General features: G+C 42.3%; 2 protein-coding genes across 14 annotated transcripts in view; both read right to left on the bottom strand.

Moving 5' to 3' along the window:
- Positions 1-3049: 3049 nt before the first annotated feature.
- LOC139393231 (SIN3-HDAC complex-associated factor-like) lies at positions 3050-15473 on the bottom strand. 2 transcript variants are annotated; one of them, XM_071141685.1, is made up of 7 exons: positions 15310-15473; positions 11085-11212; positions 10341-10440; positions 9968-10079; positions 9566-9716; positions 5620-7804; positions 3050-3891 (listed from the first exon to the last, which is right to left on the bottom strand). In XM_071141685.1, exons 2-6 carry the CDS (start codon positions 11210-11212, stop codon positions 7600-7602), a joined length of 696 nt encoding a protein of 231 aa, XP_070997786.1. In that variant the 5' UTR covers positions 15310-15473; the 3' UTR covers positions 3050-3891; positions 5620-7599. The 2 variants fall into 2 exon arrangements, with proteins under 2 accessions (XP_070997786.1, XP_070997785.1); XM_071141684.1 differs by having other exon boundaries at positions 3050-3739; positions 5584-7804; positions 15310-15471.
- A 644-nt stretch (positions 15474-16117) lies between these two features.
- Positions 16118-19431, bottom strand: part of LOC139392517 (DENN domain-containing protein 5B-like) — a 76884-nt gene continuing 73570 nt past the window's right edge. For all 12 annotated transcript variants that reach the window (XM_071140559.1, XM_071140550.1, XM_071140553.1 and 9 more), the window contains one exon: positions 16118-19113. In XM_071140559.1, coding sequence (XP_070996660.1) covers positions 18930-19113 — 184 coding nt within the window. In that variant the 3' untranslated portion in view covers positions 16118-18929. The remainder of the gene's footprint in view (positions 19114-19431) is intronic.

Here is a 19431-nt window from a genome sequence, read left to right as displayed (position 1 = left end):
AATGTGCAAGTAGAGATACTAGGGTGCAAAGGAGAAGAAAAAAAATAACAGTATGGGGATGAGGTAGTTGGATGGGCTATTTACAGATGGGCTATGTACAGATGGGTTATATACAGGTGCAGTGATCTGTGAACTGCTCTGACAGCTGGTGCTTATAGTTAGAGAGGGAGATATGAGTCTCCAGGTTCAGTGATTTTTGCAATTCGTTCCAATCATTGGCAGCAGAGAACTGGAAGGAAAGGCAGCCAAAGGAGCATTTGGCTTTGGGGGGTGACCAGTGAAATATACCTGCTGGAGGGCGTGCTACGGGTGGGTGCTGCTATGGTGACCAGTGAGCTTAGATAAGACGGGGCTTTACCTAGCAAAAACTTATAGATGAAAACATAGAACTTACTAGCACAGCCAAAGACACTTTATAGTCTATAACTCAGTGTTGGGACCATATACATTATAAGGACAGCTTCCGAAGCGGGAGAAAAGGCCTAGAAATCGGTTCAAAATAAGAACTGCCATTGAATCAATAAAAAATACATTGTCACAGAGGAAAATCAAAAAAAAATAACAGATTTTTTTTACTAAATAGAGGCATATAAAGACAAAAGAAACGTAAGTGTGTAAATAACACGAGTGCATGAAATGAAGAAAATGAGGGACTACAAGGAAATGGTGGAATTGACCAAATAACTTTAGTTCTAATCTAGAGTGAGGCTACAAGAGGATTTTGATTCCTTTGAAAAGTTAATTGGATGCTTCAGTCAATTTTGTCCTATTATTTTTGGTTGACGTTTAGAAGAGTATAAAGCATTCAGTTTTAAAGCCAATGTCCTGTAATTCTGAACATTGTTTTCATGTCTTATGAAGTGTTCATACATTGCCTTGACAGTATTCATCCCCTTGATTTATTCCATATGCTGTTATGTTTCAGCCTGAATTCAAAATGGATTACATAAAAAATCTCACCCAACACATATTTTTTGAAATTTTAGCATTTTTTTTTGAAAATTAAATGCAGACATGTCTAGAAGTATTCACAACCCCAAGTCAATACATGTTAGAGTCACCTTTGGCCATGATTACAGCTGTCTTTCAGGGTAAGCCTAAGAGCTTTTCATACCAATATTTGCACAATTTTCTTTTTTAAATTCTTCAGGCTCTGTCAAGGTGGTTGTTGATCATGGCTAGACAGACATTATCAAATCATGCCATGGATTTTCAAGCAAATTTAAGTCAAAACTGTAACTAGGCCACAGGAACATCAATGTTGTTTTGGTTAGCAACTCGTATATTTGGCCTGTTTTTCCTTTTCACTCTGTCATTTAGGTTAGTTTGTATTGTGGAGTAACTACCATGTAGATCCATTCTCAGTTTTTGCCGATCAAAGCCATTTAACTGTTTTAAAATTGGACTCGATGAAATCCCTGAATGGTTTCCTTCCTCTCCTGCAACTGAGTTAGGAAGGACGCCTGTATCTTTGTAGTGACTGGATATTGATACACCACCCAATATGTAATTAATAACTTCACCATGCTCAAAGGCATATTCAATAACTGCTTGTTTTATTTGTACCCATCTATCAATAGTTGCCCTTCTCTGTGAGACATTGGAAAACCTCTCTGGTCTTTGTGGTTGAATCTGTGTTTGAAATGTACTGCTCGACTGAGGGACTTTACAGATAATTGTCTGTGTGGGGTACAGAGATAAGGTAGTCATCATTTTTTTTCCATGTAAACTGAACAAAAATACAAATGCAACATGCAACAATTTCAAATATTTTACTGAGTTACAGTTCATAAGGAAATCAGTCAAATAAATAAATTAATTAGGCCCTAATCTATGGATTTCATATGACTGGGCAGGGGTGCAGCCATGGCTGGGCCTTGGAGGGCATAGGCCCCCCCACTTGGCAACCAGGCCCACCCACTGGGGAGCCAGCCCCAGGCAATCAGAATGAGTCTTTCCCCACAAAAGGGCTTTATTACAGACAAAAAAAAATCCTCAGCACCCCCCAACAGACGAAAAAGCCAGATGTGGAGGTCCTGGGCTGGCGTGGTTACATGTGTTCTGCAGTTGTGAGGCCGGTTGGAAGTACTGCCAAATTCTCTAAAACGACGTTGGAGGCAGCTTATGCTAGAGAAATGAACATTAAATTCTCTGGCAACAGCTCTGGTCTACATTCCTGCAGTCAGCATGCCAATTGCACACTCCCTCAACTTGATACATCTGTGGCATTGGGATGTGAAAAAACTGCACATTTTACAGTGTCCTATAGGGGCTAGCCTACTTTATAAAGACTGGATTTCACACAATACATCATTATTCAAATAGTTTTATGACCAGAAAAATCATGGTTTGTTTGAGGATGACAGATGGTTGTACTATAAAACACAAACCATGTCAAAACAGGGATCTTCGCGTGGGCAATAAAAAGGAAATATACTTGAACTTTAAGATTCTACACGCTTGCTACAAAATGACCAACAAATCAGTATTAATCACTCAGGCTGTAGCAATGACACAGGCTTTAATTATGGCCTCCAATTAGAATTCTTAGATAAAAACATAGTTGAATACAAAAAAATATATACATTTAGGCTACACACCACACTCATTACTACACAAGCATCTTTATGACTCTGTTGAACTGGTTTGGTTGGTGGGAAGATGCCTAATGAATGCAGGTGTGCACCCTTTATACTAGGAATGGCCCTGCCTCTTTCCAGGTGGTCCTTATTGGGTTTTTGATTTTCCCCAAATCACCACCAAGGGCCACACATGCCTTTATAATACAGTATGATAGTACTCTTTTGTGTCTAATGTAGACCATTTTCATGATGGGCTGGTTCAGACAGTATAGTCAAAGTACACTCACTGAACTAGTCATCTTTCAATGGCATTAAGGTCAGTTATACTTTTCAGCCATCCTATTGTACCCTTGTATTAAAAAGGGACAACGCTTCAAGAAGATTCATGGCTTTTGTGTAAAGATACATCCCTGGCCAAAACAATTAGGCATAGTCCAGAGATAGAGAGAGAAAAAGAAGAGACATACTCAAAAGCAAAACTACATTTAATGAACAAGTTTAAATTGTGTATAAAAATACAAAATTAGCTTTGAGAAAGAATTAGGACTTTCCAAGACAGATAAATAACAGTGCATATCTACCACAGGCGAGTAGCACTACCACAGATACAACAAGCACATTCTACAGCCGTATAGGAGATCTCAGGAGAATAACACCTAGTTAGTTTACATAAACCAATCTATGAGTAATAGTATAGTTTTGAAACAATCCATATCACAGTATATGGCAACATTCACATAATGTGAATTCAACAGTATAAGCCCCCTGAACTTTAATAACCTTTGTTCTATGGTAGGTTACAGGAGAAAGTTCTAAAATTAGTCAACAATAACCGAAAAATGATAAACGCATACAAATAAATTAACAAAGAGAAATGACCACTTCCCCTGACATTCAATCAAACCTGAAGATTAAAGGAACATTAAAAACAACTTGAGTCTGTGTCTGATACCTTTATACATAAATACATTACAAATAGCGTTGCGTAGTAAACCTTTGATCAAACCATCAAACCATGGTTGAAATAGCTGTCGTCATACACTGAGTGTAGAAACCATTAGGAACGCCTTCCTAATATTGAGTTGCACTTCCTTTTGCCCTCAGAACAGCCTCAGTTCGTCAGGGCATGGACTCTACAAGGAGTCAGGGCATGGACTCTACAAGGAGTCAGGGCATGGACTCTACAAGGAGTCAGGGCATGGACTCTACAAGGTGTTGAAAGCGTTCCACAGGGATGCTGGCCCATGCTGACTCCAATGCTTCGCACTGTTGTGTCAAGTTGGCTGGATGACCATTCTTGATACAGTGCCTTGCGAAAGTATTCGGCCCCCTTGAACTTTGCGACCTTTTGCCACATTTCAGGCTTCAAACATAAAGATATAAAACTGTATTTTTTTGTGAAGAATCAACAACAAGTGGGACACAATCATGAAGTGGAACGACATTTATTGGATATTTCAAACTTTTTTAACAAATCAAAAACTGAAAAATTAGGCATGCAAAATTATTCAGCCCCTTTACTTTCAGTGCAGCAAACTCTCTCCAGAAGTTCAGTGAGGATCTCTGAATGATCCAATGTTGACCTAAATGACTAATGATGATAAATACAATCCACCTGTGTGTAATCAAGTCTCCGTATAAATGCACCTGCACTGTGATAGTCTCAGAGGTCCGTTAAAAGCGCAGAGAGCATCATGAAGAACAAGGAACACACCAGGCAGGTCCGAGATACTGTTGTGAACAAGTTTAAAGCCGGATTTGGATACAAAAAGATTTCCCAAGCTTTAAACATCCCAAGGAGCACTGTGCAAGCGATAATATTGAAATGGAAGGAGTATCAGACCACTGCAAATCTACCAAGACCTGGCCGTCCCTCTAAACTTTCAGCTCATACAAGGAGAAGACTGATCAGAGATGCTGCCAAGAGGCCCATGATCACTCTGGATGAACTGCAGAGATCTACAGCTGAGGTGAGAGACTCTGTCCATAGGACAACAATCAGTCGTATATTGCACAAATCTGGCCTTTATGGAAGAGTGGCAAGAAGAAAGCCATTTCTTAAAGATATCCATAAAAAGTGTCGTTTAAAATTTGCCACAAGCCACCTGGGAGACACACCAAACATGTGGAAGAAGGTGCTCTGGTCAGATGAAACCAAAATGGAACTTTTTGGCAACAATGCAAGACGTTATGTTTGGCGTAAAAGCAACACAGCTTAACACATCATCCCCACTGTCAAACATGGTGGTGGCAGCATCATGGTTTGGGCCTGCTTTTCTTCAGCAGGGACATGGAAGATGGTTAAAATTGATGGGAAGATGGATGGAGCCAAATACAGGACCATTCTGGAAGAAAACCTGATGGAGTCTGCAAAAGACCTGAGACTGGGACGGAGATTTGTCTTCCAACAAGACAATGATCCAAAACATAAAGCAAAATCTACAATGGAATGGTTCAAAAATAAACATATCCAGGTGTTAGAATGGCCAAGTCAAAGTCCAGACCTGAATCCAATCGAGAATCTGTGGAAAGAACTGAAAACTGCTGTTCACAAATGCTCTCCATCCAACCTCACTGAGCTCGAGCTGTTTTGCAAGGAGGAATGGGAAAAAAAGTCTCCCGATGTGCAAAACTGATAGAGACATACCCCAAGCGACTTACAGCTGTAATCGCAGCAAAAGGTGGCGCTACAAAGTATTAACTTAAGGGGGCTGAATAATTTTGCACGCCCAATTTTTCAGTTTTTGATTTGTTAAAAAAGTTTGAAATATCCAATAAATGTCGTTCCACTTCATGATTGTGTCCCACTTGTTGTTGATTCTTCACAAAAAAATACAGTTTTATATCTTTATGTTTGAAGCCTGAAATGTGGCAAAAGGTCGCAAAGTTCAAGGGGGCCGAATACTTTCGCAAGGCACTGTACACACGGGAAACGGTTGAGCGTGAAAAACCCAGCAGCGTTGCAGTTCTTGACACTCAAACCGGTGCGTCTCACACCTACTACCGTATCCCGTTCAAAGGCACTTAAATATTTTGCCTTGCCCATTCACTCCCTGAATGGTACACATACCCAATCCATGTTTCCATTTGTCTCTAGGCTTAAAAATCCTTATTTAACCTGTCTCTTCCCCTTCAACTACACTGATTGAAGTGGATTTAACAGATTCCATCAATAAGGGATCGTAGCTTTCACCTGGTCTGTCTGTGTCATGGAAATAGGAAGTGTTTTGTACACTCAGTGCTAATATTAACCATATGCAGAGGATAAAATACTGTATATTGAACATGATAGCTTACGGAATAATGAGTTTGCATTAATTTGGCATGTGAGCTTGCACATCTAGATACTAATATAACAAATACATTGACTGAATGTCCACAATTAGGCTGCAGGCATGCATTGACAGAGCTCTGCAATACCCCCGGTAATGCAACGTAAATACAGAATGTGTCAGTTAAAAAAAAAACAAATCTTACCGTGGTTTGAAGAACATTTAAATTATATGAACATGAGGTACAGAACAAGAAAACACATTTCTTGAAATAAAAGTGAAGACAGAAGTAGCCTACATGAGGGATGTGTTTAGATGAAATTGACCTTGTATTGACAATTGTATAGAACCAGCCTCAATAGCCATGACAGTTTTGGGACAAACACTAAGAACTAAATGTTGGTGGCCTATTCACTACGTTGTATATTCAAAAATATATTCAGAACTGTACAGTATTTTGCCCCAAACAGAGGCAAAGTGACAGACAAAAAAGTGCTATTTCACCCCTAAGGTTATCATGCAAAAGATGTAGATGGATTTGTACAACCGAGTCCTGCAGGACATCGAACAGTTCCTGGGAGGACTCAAACCTAAAGTACAATTACAAGGCATCAAATTTCTCAATAGGAGAAAACCAGGGAATCTTTTTGGTTGGCCTACTCAGCTAGTCTTTTGACATCATAGGCCTAGTTCCACTTAGCCCCTTCCCAGAACCCTGTTTGTGTTCACAGATTTGAAAGGAATAAATGAGTGTCCACAATACCATCACCTTCAGATGTGCTCTAAGGGGCTAGGAAACTAAATGAAACTGTCCGTAGACTGAGATAGGAAGTGCTCAAAAAGTGCCAAGGTCAGTTTGTGGGTTTTAGCTTATATTGGTTCAGGTGAGGACTGGCGATCAAGAGCGCTTGCATCAAGATCACTGCTTAGAGGGCACACTACATGCTCCCTTAAAACGCTTGAATGTGCTTTGTACGTACATCCAAACACTGAACAAGATCACTGGCCTTCCATATTAAACGTGCACTGGAAAGAGTATAGTGTCAATATCTCAACAGAGTACACCTGGTGCACAATCAAGGGTGGATATGACGACATTGGTTGTGTACACGTGTCCCTTTACCAAATAATAAGGCTCTGGACAAATGCTTTAAAATTGCATCATTTCTTCCCACTTTTCACACCTCTGACATAATGTCATTTGATCAATTTTCTACATCTTTACCCTAACAATAATAGGTGTAAGATCAGTGACCATGTGGCGTAAGGGAAATATATATATATTTTTTAAAGTGACCAGGGCCGATGTGTGTGTTTGCACACACATATGTGTGAGGTATAGGACAGGAGAAGGCAGAGTGTGGAAGGCTGTTCTCTATCCTAATGGATATGGCTCTATCCTACTACAAAAGGTGCAGTTCCAGAGGTCGCCATTTCTCATACAGCTTTTGTGAATCCAAAATTTCATATTGAAACCAAATTGTGAATATTCACAATCTCATAGCACTCAGAGAGAAAGAATGGATATTTGTTAACAGATATAATAGAACAAACCTCACTGCATCCTAGTACAGAACACAACATTTGATAAGTAGTCCAGCTGCTCCGGAATAGAAAGCAATCCCAGTAGACTGTCTTGAGAGCGCTCCAGGACGTCATAAAATCCCAACGGTCTCCATCTGACTTCTGTAGAGTGTCATGGGACATTACGACATCAAATCCCCACTCTTCCTCCCGCCCCCCCCCTAATCTTCTTTAACCCGGGGGGGCGGGGAGCTGTTCGGTGGGGCGTGGCGCATCACATTCGCTCTGCTCGCCTGTGCTTCCTCCTCTCCTTCCTCTTTTGGCTGATGCTGCCGTTTCTTCTGGCAGCAAGGCTTGTAGAGGTGGGGGTCTAAGAGTACCTCTCCGAAGCGTCCCTTGTAGATGATTCCACAGCACACTTTCTGCCTAAAACCCACAGAGGACGGTCAAGACAGCAAAGCACTATAGTGAGAGAGGGAATCAAATCAAACAAATGTACCATGAAGGAGTTTTTATTTAACCAGGTAGGCCAGTTGAGAACAAGTTCTCATTTACAACTGCAACTTGGCCAAGATAAAGCAAAGCAGTGCTACACAAACACAGAGTTACACATGGAGTAAACAAACATACAGTCAATAACACAATAGAAAAATCTATATACAGTGTGTGCAAATGAGGTAAGATAAGGGAGTTAAGGCAATAAAATAGGCCATAGTGGCGAAATAATTACAATTTAGCAATTAAACACTGGAGGGATCGATGTGCAGAAGATGAAGGTGCAAGAAGAGATACTGGGGTGCAAAGGAGCCAAAAAATATGGGGATGAGGAAGTTGCATGGGCTATTTACATATGGGCTATGTACAGGTGCAGTGATCTGTAAGCTGATGCTTAAAGTTAGAGGGAGATATTAGTCTCCAGCTTCAGTGATTTTTGCAGTTCATTCCAGTCATTGGCAACAGAGAACTGGAAGGAAAGGTGGCCAAAGGGGGAATTGGCTTTGGGGGGGGTGACCAGTGAAATATACCTGCTGGAGCGCGTGCTACGGGTGGGTGCTGCTATGCTGACCAGTGAGCTAAGGCGGGGCTTTACCTAGCAAAAACGTATATGACCTGGAGCCAGTGGATTTGGCTACGAATATGAAGCAAGGGCCAGCCAACGAAAGCATACATGTTGCTGTGGTGGGTAGTATATGGGGCTTTGGTGACAAAACAGATGGCACTGTGATAGACTGCATCCAGTTTGTTGAGTAGAGTGTTGGAGGCTATTTTGTAAATGATGTTGCTGAAGTCAAGGATCGGTAGGATAGTCAGTTTTACGAGGGTATGTTTGGCAGCATGAGTGAAGGATGCTTTGTTGTGAAATAAGAAAACAATTTTAGATTTAATTTTGGATTGGAGATGCTTAATGTGAGTCTGGAAGGAGAGTTTTACAGTCTAGCCAGACACCTAAGTATTTGTAGTTGTCCACATATTCTAAGTCAGAACCGTCCAGAGTAGTGATGCTAGACGGGCAGGCAGGTGTGGGAGGCGATCGGTTGAAGAGCATGCATTTAGTTTTACTTGCATTTAAGAGCAGTTGGAGGCCACGGAAGGAGAGTTGTATGGCATTGACACTCATCTGGAAGTTAGTTAACACAGTGTCCAAAGAAGGGCCAGAAGTATACAGAATGGTGTTGTCTGCGTAGAGGTGGATCAGAGACTCACCAGCAGCAAGAGCGACATCATTTATGTATACAGAGAAGAGTCGGCCCGAGAATTGAACCCTGTGGCACCCCCATAGAGACTGCCAGAGGTCCGGACAACAGGCCCTACAATTTGACACACTGAACTCTGTCTGAGAAGTAGTATGTGAACCAGGCGAGGCAGCCATTAGAGAAACCAAGGCTGTTGAGTCTGCCGATAAGAATGCGGTGACTGACAAACAAACAAAAAAAGCCTTGGCCATGTTGATGAATACGGCTGCACAGCATTGTCTTTAATGATGCATTAATTATGAGGAAATACAGCATCTGAACCCAAACTGGTGGAGTATAACATGAGATGTATTCATTTGGGCACACTGTAGCAAGGCATTTTGCAACAGAAAACGTGTGTTTCTCAATGGACAAGTTCATGTAATTCCTCATTAGTTTCAGTCTTTTTGGTGCCTGGTAAATATGACCCTGATTCCACCAGACCGGCCATTACCTTTTCCAGTAGGTGAGGTCCAGGAAAGAGAAGACTGGCGAGTGGGTGGCACCTGGTGAGAGTTCCACGTCCGAGCCCTCGTCTGATTGGTTGCTGTAGCTGGGAGAATGGGCGGGGGAGGCACTGGAGGTGGTGCTGTGGGCGTCAGAGTCTGTGGGGGCCAGGCAGAGCACAATCAGAAACTCTTCTCAACTTATTCATAACGTAGCAGGCATGGTTCAGATAAACATCTAATATTCATTTTGGAATTAGTCCAAAAATATAAATCCAGGTCTCTTGTTTCACAGCCCTTTAGGAAGGATAAATAATGGAGAGAAGAGTTGTGATACATTTACTTTTGAAACACCAAAGTTTGCACTGCACAAGGCAGCGTAGCCGAGAGACAGAGTATCAGCTGCTTACTGTGCCTCTTGAGCTCCTTCTGCACTCGGCTGATCTGGCTTGGCCTGGCTCTCTTCATCTTCTTGGACCTCACGGTCTTCCAGCTTGACCCTGAACCTTTAGCGTCAACAACCTGTGACACAGGAGAGAAGGGTTGAGTGACATCAGAGCAGGATGGATGTCTGTTTCCAAGGTAACTGCATGAATGTATAGAATGGCCTATAGGACAGCAAACAAACAGGGTGTACTGCATCTAAGGAAACGTGGTTATTATACGCCTACAGGTGTTGCGTCAGTCCCCCCCTGTAAGTGTTGTCTTACGACTTGTTATTTGGAATACTGAGAGTGGATGGGAGTAGGACAGGGAGTATGGATGGATTCTGAGAGGCCTTACATGATTCCAGTTCTTTATGGATCCGGCTGGGAGTTTCTTCCACCTTTTCACCAGGAGAACACAGGCATTACAGATCTCCCCAAAACGCACCTCACTCAGCCTGGAGGGACACATTATAGGGGAGAGAATGAGGATGAGTTTCATATGGAGAGAGGTGTGTGTGAGAGAGAATGAATGATGACAGCCTTGAAGCTCAGTGCATGGTTATTATTATCCCTGCTCCAGTCAGTGGGAGTCGGTCAGAGCTATTTTCTGCCAGAGCGCTTCTCCTGTTGACTCACATCACTGGTTACCATAGCAATGGACTGACGCATACTGGCCCGGCCAATAGCAGAGAGGCAGAGTGACAAGGTGAGGATGTTAAACTCTTTAAATTCTGGTTTCATACAAAAATACTTATTTAAATGAGATGAAAAGGGAAGTGTGTCCTAGTTTGAGTATTTTACCCAAGGAGTTGATCAATTATTTAGGTTATTGCATTGGGAGTTAAAACAAAACTGTCTCCAAAACGCAATGAATATCTAATTGCATTACAGAGTGCATGGCTCTAACAAGGGGTTGCATAGTCATGAGAATGAGCATTGACAAAAATCCTAAAAAGAACGCGATGACTTTACTGTCCAAATCTGACAGAAAGTCTCAAGGCCTCAGACCTCTCTACCCCCAGAGTTGAGCTGCAGAGGGAAGCTGAGAGCTGGACCTGCCCAGGGTCTGAGCCAGTGTATAGAGGAGTGGTCCACTCACCCGAAGCAGCTGGGAAAGTCCCTCTCGTAGCGCTTGCTGTCGGTAAAGCGGGAGCTGGAGGACTTGGCCCGACAGATACAGCAACCGTCTAGGCTCCGGTACATCTTGGGCTTGTGGAAGCCAAACATCTGGGACACACAGGAGATACAGGAATGAAGCAATGATAGCTTACAATCACATGTACAATCTATGGATTATGTAATCTGGCAAGAATTATGATGGCACACCCATCAATCTATTTCTTGGAGAGGATAGCCTAATCACTGATTCAACAGTATACAGGTCGGGCAACTAACTGTTTCTATTCAAAAGGTTGACTGTTCATACGAGTTTCCTCTTATGAACAGCAGCATGGATTAACAGTCTTCACAATTCACGCACGTGGCCATAACTACATACGGGGACACAGAAGTCCTCAGTCATTTTGTCTAACGTGAAAAAAATATAATTTTAAAACTGTCCCACGACTCCCGTCTACAGATCCCCCAAATAAACAAAAACAACTCCTGAAGAATGACTTCTTATAGATATGTCAGTCAGTCAAGTAGGCTACCGAGAGATCGTGGTGTGGTGAGGCTGAGGCACGCCTGCAGGAGAACGCAGAGGAAGCACTCAGAGAGGTTAGTACAGTGGTTCCCAAACTTGGGAGTCAGTGCCTCATGTGGGGTGGTCTTTTGAGAAAATCTGTAAGAATATTATCAAAAACGTTAGAAGATGAATATACATCTACAATAGATCAATATACATCTTCCCTGTAGGCCTATAATAAAATGCAAACGATACAGTTCTATAAAAATGTAATATGTTTCCATTTCATCTGATGCTACAGTGTGAATCATGTATCATACTTCCCCCCTGAACATTACAATTGTATCGCTAATAGGCTGTGTTTGTCGATTGACTGAGGTGAAACAACCTACAGCAGCCAAGTTTATAATGGCCCAAATAATTTTTGTTGTTCTCCAAATAGCATTTTGAAGTGTTTTAAATTGTATAGAAAAGCAGTAAATGAGCTTCAGGACCTCACTAAAAACCTGGTTATGGCCCTGTTCAAGCATTACTACGAACATAATACAGTCATAGGCCTGCATCACACGATCCCTGCGGAGACGAGCCCCCTTAATGCTTGCACGGCCCAGAGTTCCAGACAGAGAGAACTAGGTTATCATCACGTCAATGAGACCGGAACAGGACAGCCTGTCCATGTACCGTGACGCTGTTATGCAACCACAGTGCTGATGCAACAAAAAGCCATGTGGTCCCAGGCTCCCTATAGCAGGGATGCGGGCATGTGGTAGCATCCATGTGATGCTCGATTGTCCGTGGTAAACAGATCCGATTATGATGTGAAAATGGATAAAAGGGAGTTGATACATCGTGATTGAAGCTTTTTTTGTTTCATCGTGCCAAATACATTAAAAAGGTTAAGCTAACCGCGGTGAATGTAATAGCCTACCCTACATAAAAAAATATATACACTGTAAAAGCCATACATGTGGCCAGCAGGACCAGTCGTAAATCTTTAGCGCACAAACGATTGTATAATACCAGCTCTGATGTAAGCTCTACAAAAAAATAAGATAAAAAAAAAAAAAAAAAGATAATTCATAAAAATCCAAATAACTCCACAAATATTCATTGTAAAGGGTTTAAACTCAGTTTCCCATGCTTGTTCAATGAACCATAAACAATTAATGAGCATGCACATGTGGAACGGTCGTTAAGACACTAACAGCTTACAGACGATAGGCAATTTTAAGGTCACAGTTATGAAAACTTAGGACACTAAAGAGGCCTTACTACTGACTCTGAAAAACACCAAAAGAAAGATGCCCAGGGTCCCTGCTCATCTGCGTGAACATGCCTTAGGCAGGCTGCAAGGGGGCATGAGGACTGCAGATTTCGCCAGGGCAAGAAATTGCAATGTCCTTACTGTGAGATGTCTAAGACAGCACTACAGGGGACAGGACGGACAGCTGATCATCCTCGCAATGGCAGACCACGTGTAATAACACCTGCACAGGATCGGTACATCCGAACATAACACCTGCAAGACAGGTACAGGATGGCAACAACAACTGTCCGAGTTACACCAGGAACGCACAATCCCTCCATCAGTGCTCAGACTGTTCGCAATAGGCTGAGAGAGGCTGGACTGAGGGCTTGTAGGTCTGTTGTAAGGTAGGTCCTCACCAGACATCACCGGCAACAACATCACCTATGGGCACAAAGCCACCGTTGCTGGACCAGACAGGAATGGCAAAAAGTGCTCTTCACTGACGAGTCGCGGTTTTGTCTCACCAGGGGTGATGGTCGGATTCGCGTTTATCGTCGAAGGAATGAGCGTTACACCGAGGCCTGTACACTGGAGCAGAATCGATTTGGAGGTGGAGGGTCCGTCATGGTCTGGGGCGGTGTGTCACAGCATCATCGGACTGAGCTTGTTGTCATTGCAGACAATCTCAACGCTGTGCGTTACAGAGAAGACATCCTCCTCCCTCCCTGTGCGTGATTTTCTGAAAGACAGGAATGTCAGTGTTCTGCCATGGCCAGCGAAGAGCCTGGATCTCAATCCCATTGAGCACGTCTAGGACCTGTTGAATCGGAGGTGTGAGGGATAAGGCCCCCCACCCCCACAGAAATGTCCAGGAACTTGCAGGTGCCTTGGTGGAAGAGTGGGGTAACAGCAAGACCAGGCAAATTTGGTGCACTCTCTTCCATGAGGAAGAGATGCACTGTAGTACTTAATGCAGCTGGTGGCCACACCAGATACTGACTGTTTGATTTTGAACCCCCCCTTTGTTCAGGGACACATTATTCCATTTCTCTTAGTCACATGTGTATGGAACTTGTTCAGTTTATGTCTCAGGTTGTTGAATTTTGTTATGTTCATACAAATATTTACACATGTTAAGTTTGCTGAAAATAAAGCAGTTGACAGTGAGAGGACGTTTATTTTTTTTGTTGAGTTTATATAGGCCTCATTGCCAACATGCTTCGAAGGATGCAAGGCGGGGCGGCATGGCGCCGACTGTACACTGAACAGGTGATGTGCTTGCGAAATTTACTACGTTCAAAATAACTGCTTTTAATCGTTTTTTCATCAATAATTGGATCAAATGAAAACAAACACTGCATTGTCGACTGGTTTTTAGAATAATATTTAAAAAAATTAAAGACTTGCATGTGTCGAATGTACATCGATCACCACCCACCGAGAAAGCATGGTCCCCTCTAGTTCTCCTGCATCATAAACAGCATCTATATTCAGACACAATTTGACCTTACGAGTACGAATGCTGCTTCTACCAGTTCGTAAAACCACCCAAAACAATTACTACCACGTGACACAACACCGCTGCTGCTATACTGTTTCTTTCTCCACGTCTTTGTTATCCGAATTATTGTGCGTCAGTGCGCAGTGGGAAGGTTCCAAACCCACGGCCGGACTGTAAACACGTGCACGTTTCAGAGAAGCTGGTTGCTACCTACTGTTAGGAAGTTTATTAACACAAGTGTTAATTATTTAAGGATAGAAGACCTGAACAACAGTCCATGCATGCAAACAAGTTACAGGGTTGAACAATTTTGGAAGGGGACCAGTGGCATGTTTGGCGCTGAGCCACACACCCACCTACCACCCAAATGTCACTCACAAACGACACCCAAAATATTTTACTCAGATTGTAATCGTTACTTGATAAAATAAAAAAAGGTTATAACACAACGAAATGATTAACTCCTAGTCAAGTATTCAAGCATACACTGTTTGTATTGAAGGTTTTGTTGATGCGGCGGTATGGTGTCTAATGAAAACGAAACCAGCCTAGCCTACATAGCATCAATAAGTTATTTGAAAAAAAGAATATTACATAACTATTTAAAATAGTGTAGGTTAGAATTGTGTTGTTACACAAAAACAAAACATTTGTAGGACTCTAGTCCTGATCAAAGAATGTGAGCATTCATTGTCACTGGATATCAAGCAGAAGAAGAAATGAGCGCCCAACACGAATACAATTTCCAGTGTGTCATTCGCTGACAAAACACTGAAATAAACGTGAATTAACTCAGTTTAAAACAATTTAGAATAAGAAATTAACGTTTGAATGGCTTTTTAGAGATATTTAACCATGTTAAATAGCCTATATCCACGAATAACTTCAGGCATACTGTGAAGCTTGACAGACAGTCAATTCTATTTCAAACAAAGTAATGTCCTTACCTTGATTTATAATCAATGATGAATGAGTTGTAATAGTTATAAAAAACGTCGTTAGTAAGCTATTTAAACTCATGTAACAATGAATACACCATTAACGTCCACACCGTTCGGATGTTGCAGTTTTACTTGCGTGTCTGGGGGAGAATCTCAATTGTTTAAGCTCGCGTCCTCGCTCCTCAACTTGTTTTCAAAACCCATTGGAGGAAAATGTCGGAGGGGCGAGACCTCTGGCTCTCTCATCCAATGGGTTTTGAGAAGGAAGCGAGGACGCGAAGACCCCCTATGAGTAGTCGAAATGTTTACGCATGCGCGTTTGGCAACTCCACCATTTTCTGATTTTCTTCAATCAAACCAATTTACATACGGAACTGAAGTTGACTGCGTCTGCATTCTATTGTCCATATAAGGAGGGGAATTACGCGGGAAATGAGGGGTGGAACCAGTTGAAATCTGCTCCAAAAATACAGAGGTAGCATGTCTGTAGGTAGGCTACGTGTGGTACGTGGAGCACATTAGGTCGTTTTAACAGACAATTTAGTCTATTTTAAACAAGTAGTAATGCAATAAACACGAAATGAAAAAGTTATTAAGCTAGAAAACATTCGTGAAATAACAGGATGTTCCATGTATGTAACAATGATTGGTTTGGTAGGGAAACAGGAATCAGAAGTTGCTCAATGAGTAAAACGTATTGTTTGTCATTGAATTCTCATGAGAATCAGATGTCATCTCCACCCATAGAGGCGATCTCAGTATCACAATGGACATGTATTTTACCCGAGGGCTGGGCACACACATGAATCAAACATATTGAGCAAGTTTTTAATGAAATGCATCATAAATATCAGAACAGTTATCATTTACTTTTACTTGGACATAGGACTCCATTCATTACATGACCTCCTCCCACTGGACATACAGTTTACACATGCACTTGTAGGAAAGGAAAGGTTCCGTAGTAGCATTTTGCCTACCTAGTAATGTTAGGACAGATATTCCACCCAGCGGGGGACAGCGTTTGTCACAGGTTCATGTAACATGAAGACAGAAGTACAGTACAGGACTGAATGAGTCTAGCTGTAGCGGTCTGTTAGGAGAAAGTACACAGTCCAGTCGCAGAGTACAACTGCATGCCATAGCACTTTAGGAGATGCAAAGAGGGACCCTTATTCTCGCCACACTACTGTAGACCGACACTTTGCTCAATGCTATGCGCTAAACACCTATGGAGTCGATCATCCTCCTATGTTTGTTGCTTCTTACAGCTACAGGTAGATCGTTTTTTTTGATTGTTGGAATCCATGATACACAAGACAGTAGGAACCTAGCAGCAGGACCAAACTGTGAATGTTACCGAAGGAAAGTCACATGGCTCAACATGCAGCATGTCATTTCACAGGCGGCTCTTTGCCCCGGTCGCAACCAGTGTCTCAACGTTTCTTGATGACTACCACAGTTTAGAGGAATAAATACATCAAATCAGAACATTAAAAAACTAAATTTGCTGTCCTTTTTTTTGCGTTAATACTGGAAAAGTACTGTGGTAAAAACACAGTTAAAAGTGTGATTCGGAATCTGTCAGTTGTTTTCCCTTTTGGTTGGGTTCAAATCTATTGTCTGGTCATAGTTAGCCTCAACATTTTAGTCCACATGCATTTTGATGACCCTTTTTAGTACACATGCATAAACACCCTATTTACACTTGTTGTTACAGAAATATAAGAACATGTTCATCAAGGTTGATTGAAAAAGTGGCAAGAGATCTATTTTACATTGAAAAATACAACCAGCTAGAAATAGTCCCAGAAGGAGTTGACACTCACCAGAAAATAACCACTTATCATAGGAAGGTTTGAGGCATTTATGATAAATACATCATTAGGGGTTGTATGTATAGGTTCTTATTGTTTAATATTCCAGTGTATTTCACATGTATCACATTAATAAGGGGCTGGAACATTTCAATACCACACAGAGTAATGCAGAGGAAGTGTCCATTTGAGGTCAACAATCACACACACACACACACACACACACACACACACACACAGTGCATGACAGAGACCAGGATGAAGTTGAATACATTGACCATTATGATTTCTAACAAAAATAACATTAGGAGAACACATTCACTGAGTGTACAAAACATTAAGAACACCTGCTCTTTCCATGTCATAGACTGACCAGGTGAATCCAGGTGAAAGCTATGATCCTTTATTGATGTCACTTGTTAAATCCACTTCCATCAGTGTAGATGAAGGGCAGGAGACTAGTTAAGAGGCCGGTTAAAGAATGATTTTTAAGTCTGGAGACAATTGAGATATGGATCGTTTATGTGTGCCACCCAGAGGGTGAATGGCGAGACAAAATATTTAAGTGTATTTTTACAGGGTATGGTAGTAGGTGCCAGGCACTCTGGTTTGTGTCAAGAACTGCAATGCTGCCGGGTTTTTCACGCTCAACAGTTTCCTGTGTGTATCAAGAATGGTCCACCACCCAAAGGTCATCCAGCCAACTTGACAACTGTGGGAAGCATTGGCGTCAACATGGGCCATTCCTGTGGAACGCTTTCGACTCCTTGTAGAGTCCATGCCATGACGAATTGAGGCTGTTCTGAGGGCAAGGGGGAGGTGCCCCGAATCGCAATATTAGGAAGGTGTTCTTAATGTTTTGTACACTCTGTACATAGACACACACAGTTTGAAATAGGGTCAGGTCAATGCCTGTAATTTGTTTGGAATGTCCATGCAACCCTAGAAAAGCCCCTGCCCCCCTAGGAAAGACCTCTCCAATTCAGCGCAGTGTTTGTGTCCGCCAAGATCTGCTAGCTAATCACAAAGCAGAACAAAGATCCAGTCCAACACAGTAGGTGTATCTAGAATGAGCCAACATCCAATCAAAAAGCTGCATTGCACACAGTGTAGTGCTGAAAGCAGATGAGTCCAGTTTTTCTTTCCATGGTAGTTATCTTCACCCAACTGATGGAAGTTTCACCAACTGATATTCCCAGTGCAGAGACTATGGAGAGGCAGCAGGGGCAAACAGTCACTTTCTGTTTTTGGTTTCCTTATTCCTGGCCTACTATGACCCACAGGCATGCTTGCTAATGCTAACGCTAGCTGAAGTTGGAGCAGGATCCAGCAGACAGAGAAATGGCAGACAGGCAAAGATAGGATCTCCATCACACAGGCTAAAAGTGTCCATTGAAAAGCTACCTACAGTGGGCTACACACATCGAGCACATAGGGAAACATCCACAGGTTCTCTTTAAAAACAGTCCCTTCTTATTAAATATCAAAAAGGATATTTTCAAAACCACAAGCTATGTAATAATAATACTGCATCATCACTCATCAATGATTCAAAGCCCAAGCTTCTGTTCTGAAGCAGTGGAATCGATTGCTTTGGTAGCGAACCGTCTCTGGTCTCTTTCTAAAGTACTCAATCTTTACTTCCCTCCCTATAAGACTTTTCCCAGAGTGAATCAGCTGAAGCAGGCCTCGACGACGACGGCGGCGGCGGCGACAGGGACAGTGGAAGGGCAAAAGGGAACAGAGCAAGAGTTTGTGGGTAATGTGGTCCTGGACTGGGTGGTTTCCCAGCAGGCTGTGCGGTAGGGGTTAAAGGTCAATGCCCTTGACGAGCGAGGCCTCCAGGGTGATGGGGAAGTCGTGGAGAGTCTGCAGGACAGCGATGAGATCGTTGACCGTGGTCCGGTCCCGCAGCAGAGCAGACTCCTCGTACATCCGCTGGATCACTGGACACTCCACCAACAGAGGGAGCCACTGAATCAGCAGACGATCTCTGCAGAGCGAGAGGAGATAATTAGGAGTATGTTTGCTAAACAGCTGGTTCCATGTTACGAGTGAGACTATTTAGAAGTGTGATGTTGATTCCCAATACAGCCCTCTGGATGCTTTGTGCCAATAACAACTACAGCTCATTTTTAAAAATGTAACCTTTAACTAGGCAAGTCAGTTAACACATTTTTTTTATTTACAATGACGGCCTACCGGGGAACAGTGGGTTAACTGCCTTGTTCAGGGGCGGAATGACAGATTTTTTCCCTTGTCAGCTCAGGGATTCGATCCGGCAACCTTTCGGTTACTGGCCCAACGCTCT

Source organism: Oncorhynchus clarkii, chromosome 33 (genome assembly GCF_045791955.1).
Source record: "Oncorhynchus clarkii lewisi isolate Uvic-CL-2024 chromosome 33, UVic_Ocla_1.0, whole genome shotgun sequence".
Lineage (NCBI taxonomy): Eukaryota > Metazoa > Chordata > Actinopteri > Salmoniformes > Salmonidae > Oncorhynchus > Oncorhynchus clarkii.
The sequence above is the reverse complement of the archived record's forward strand: the minus strand, read 5'-3'. Positions and strand labels throughout refer to the sequence as shown.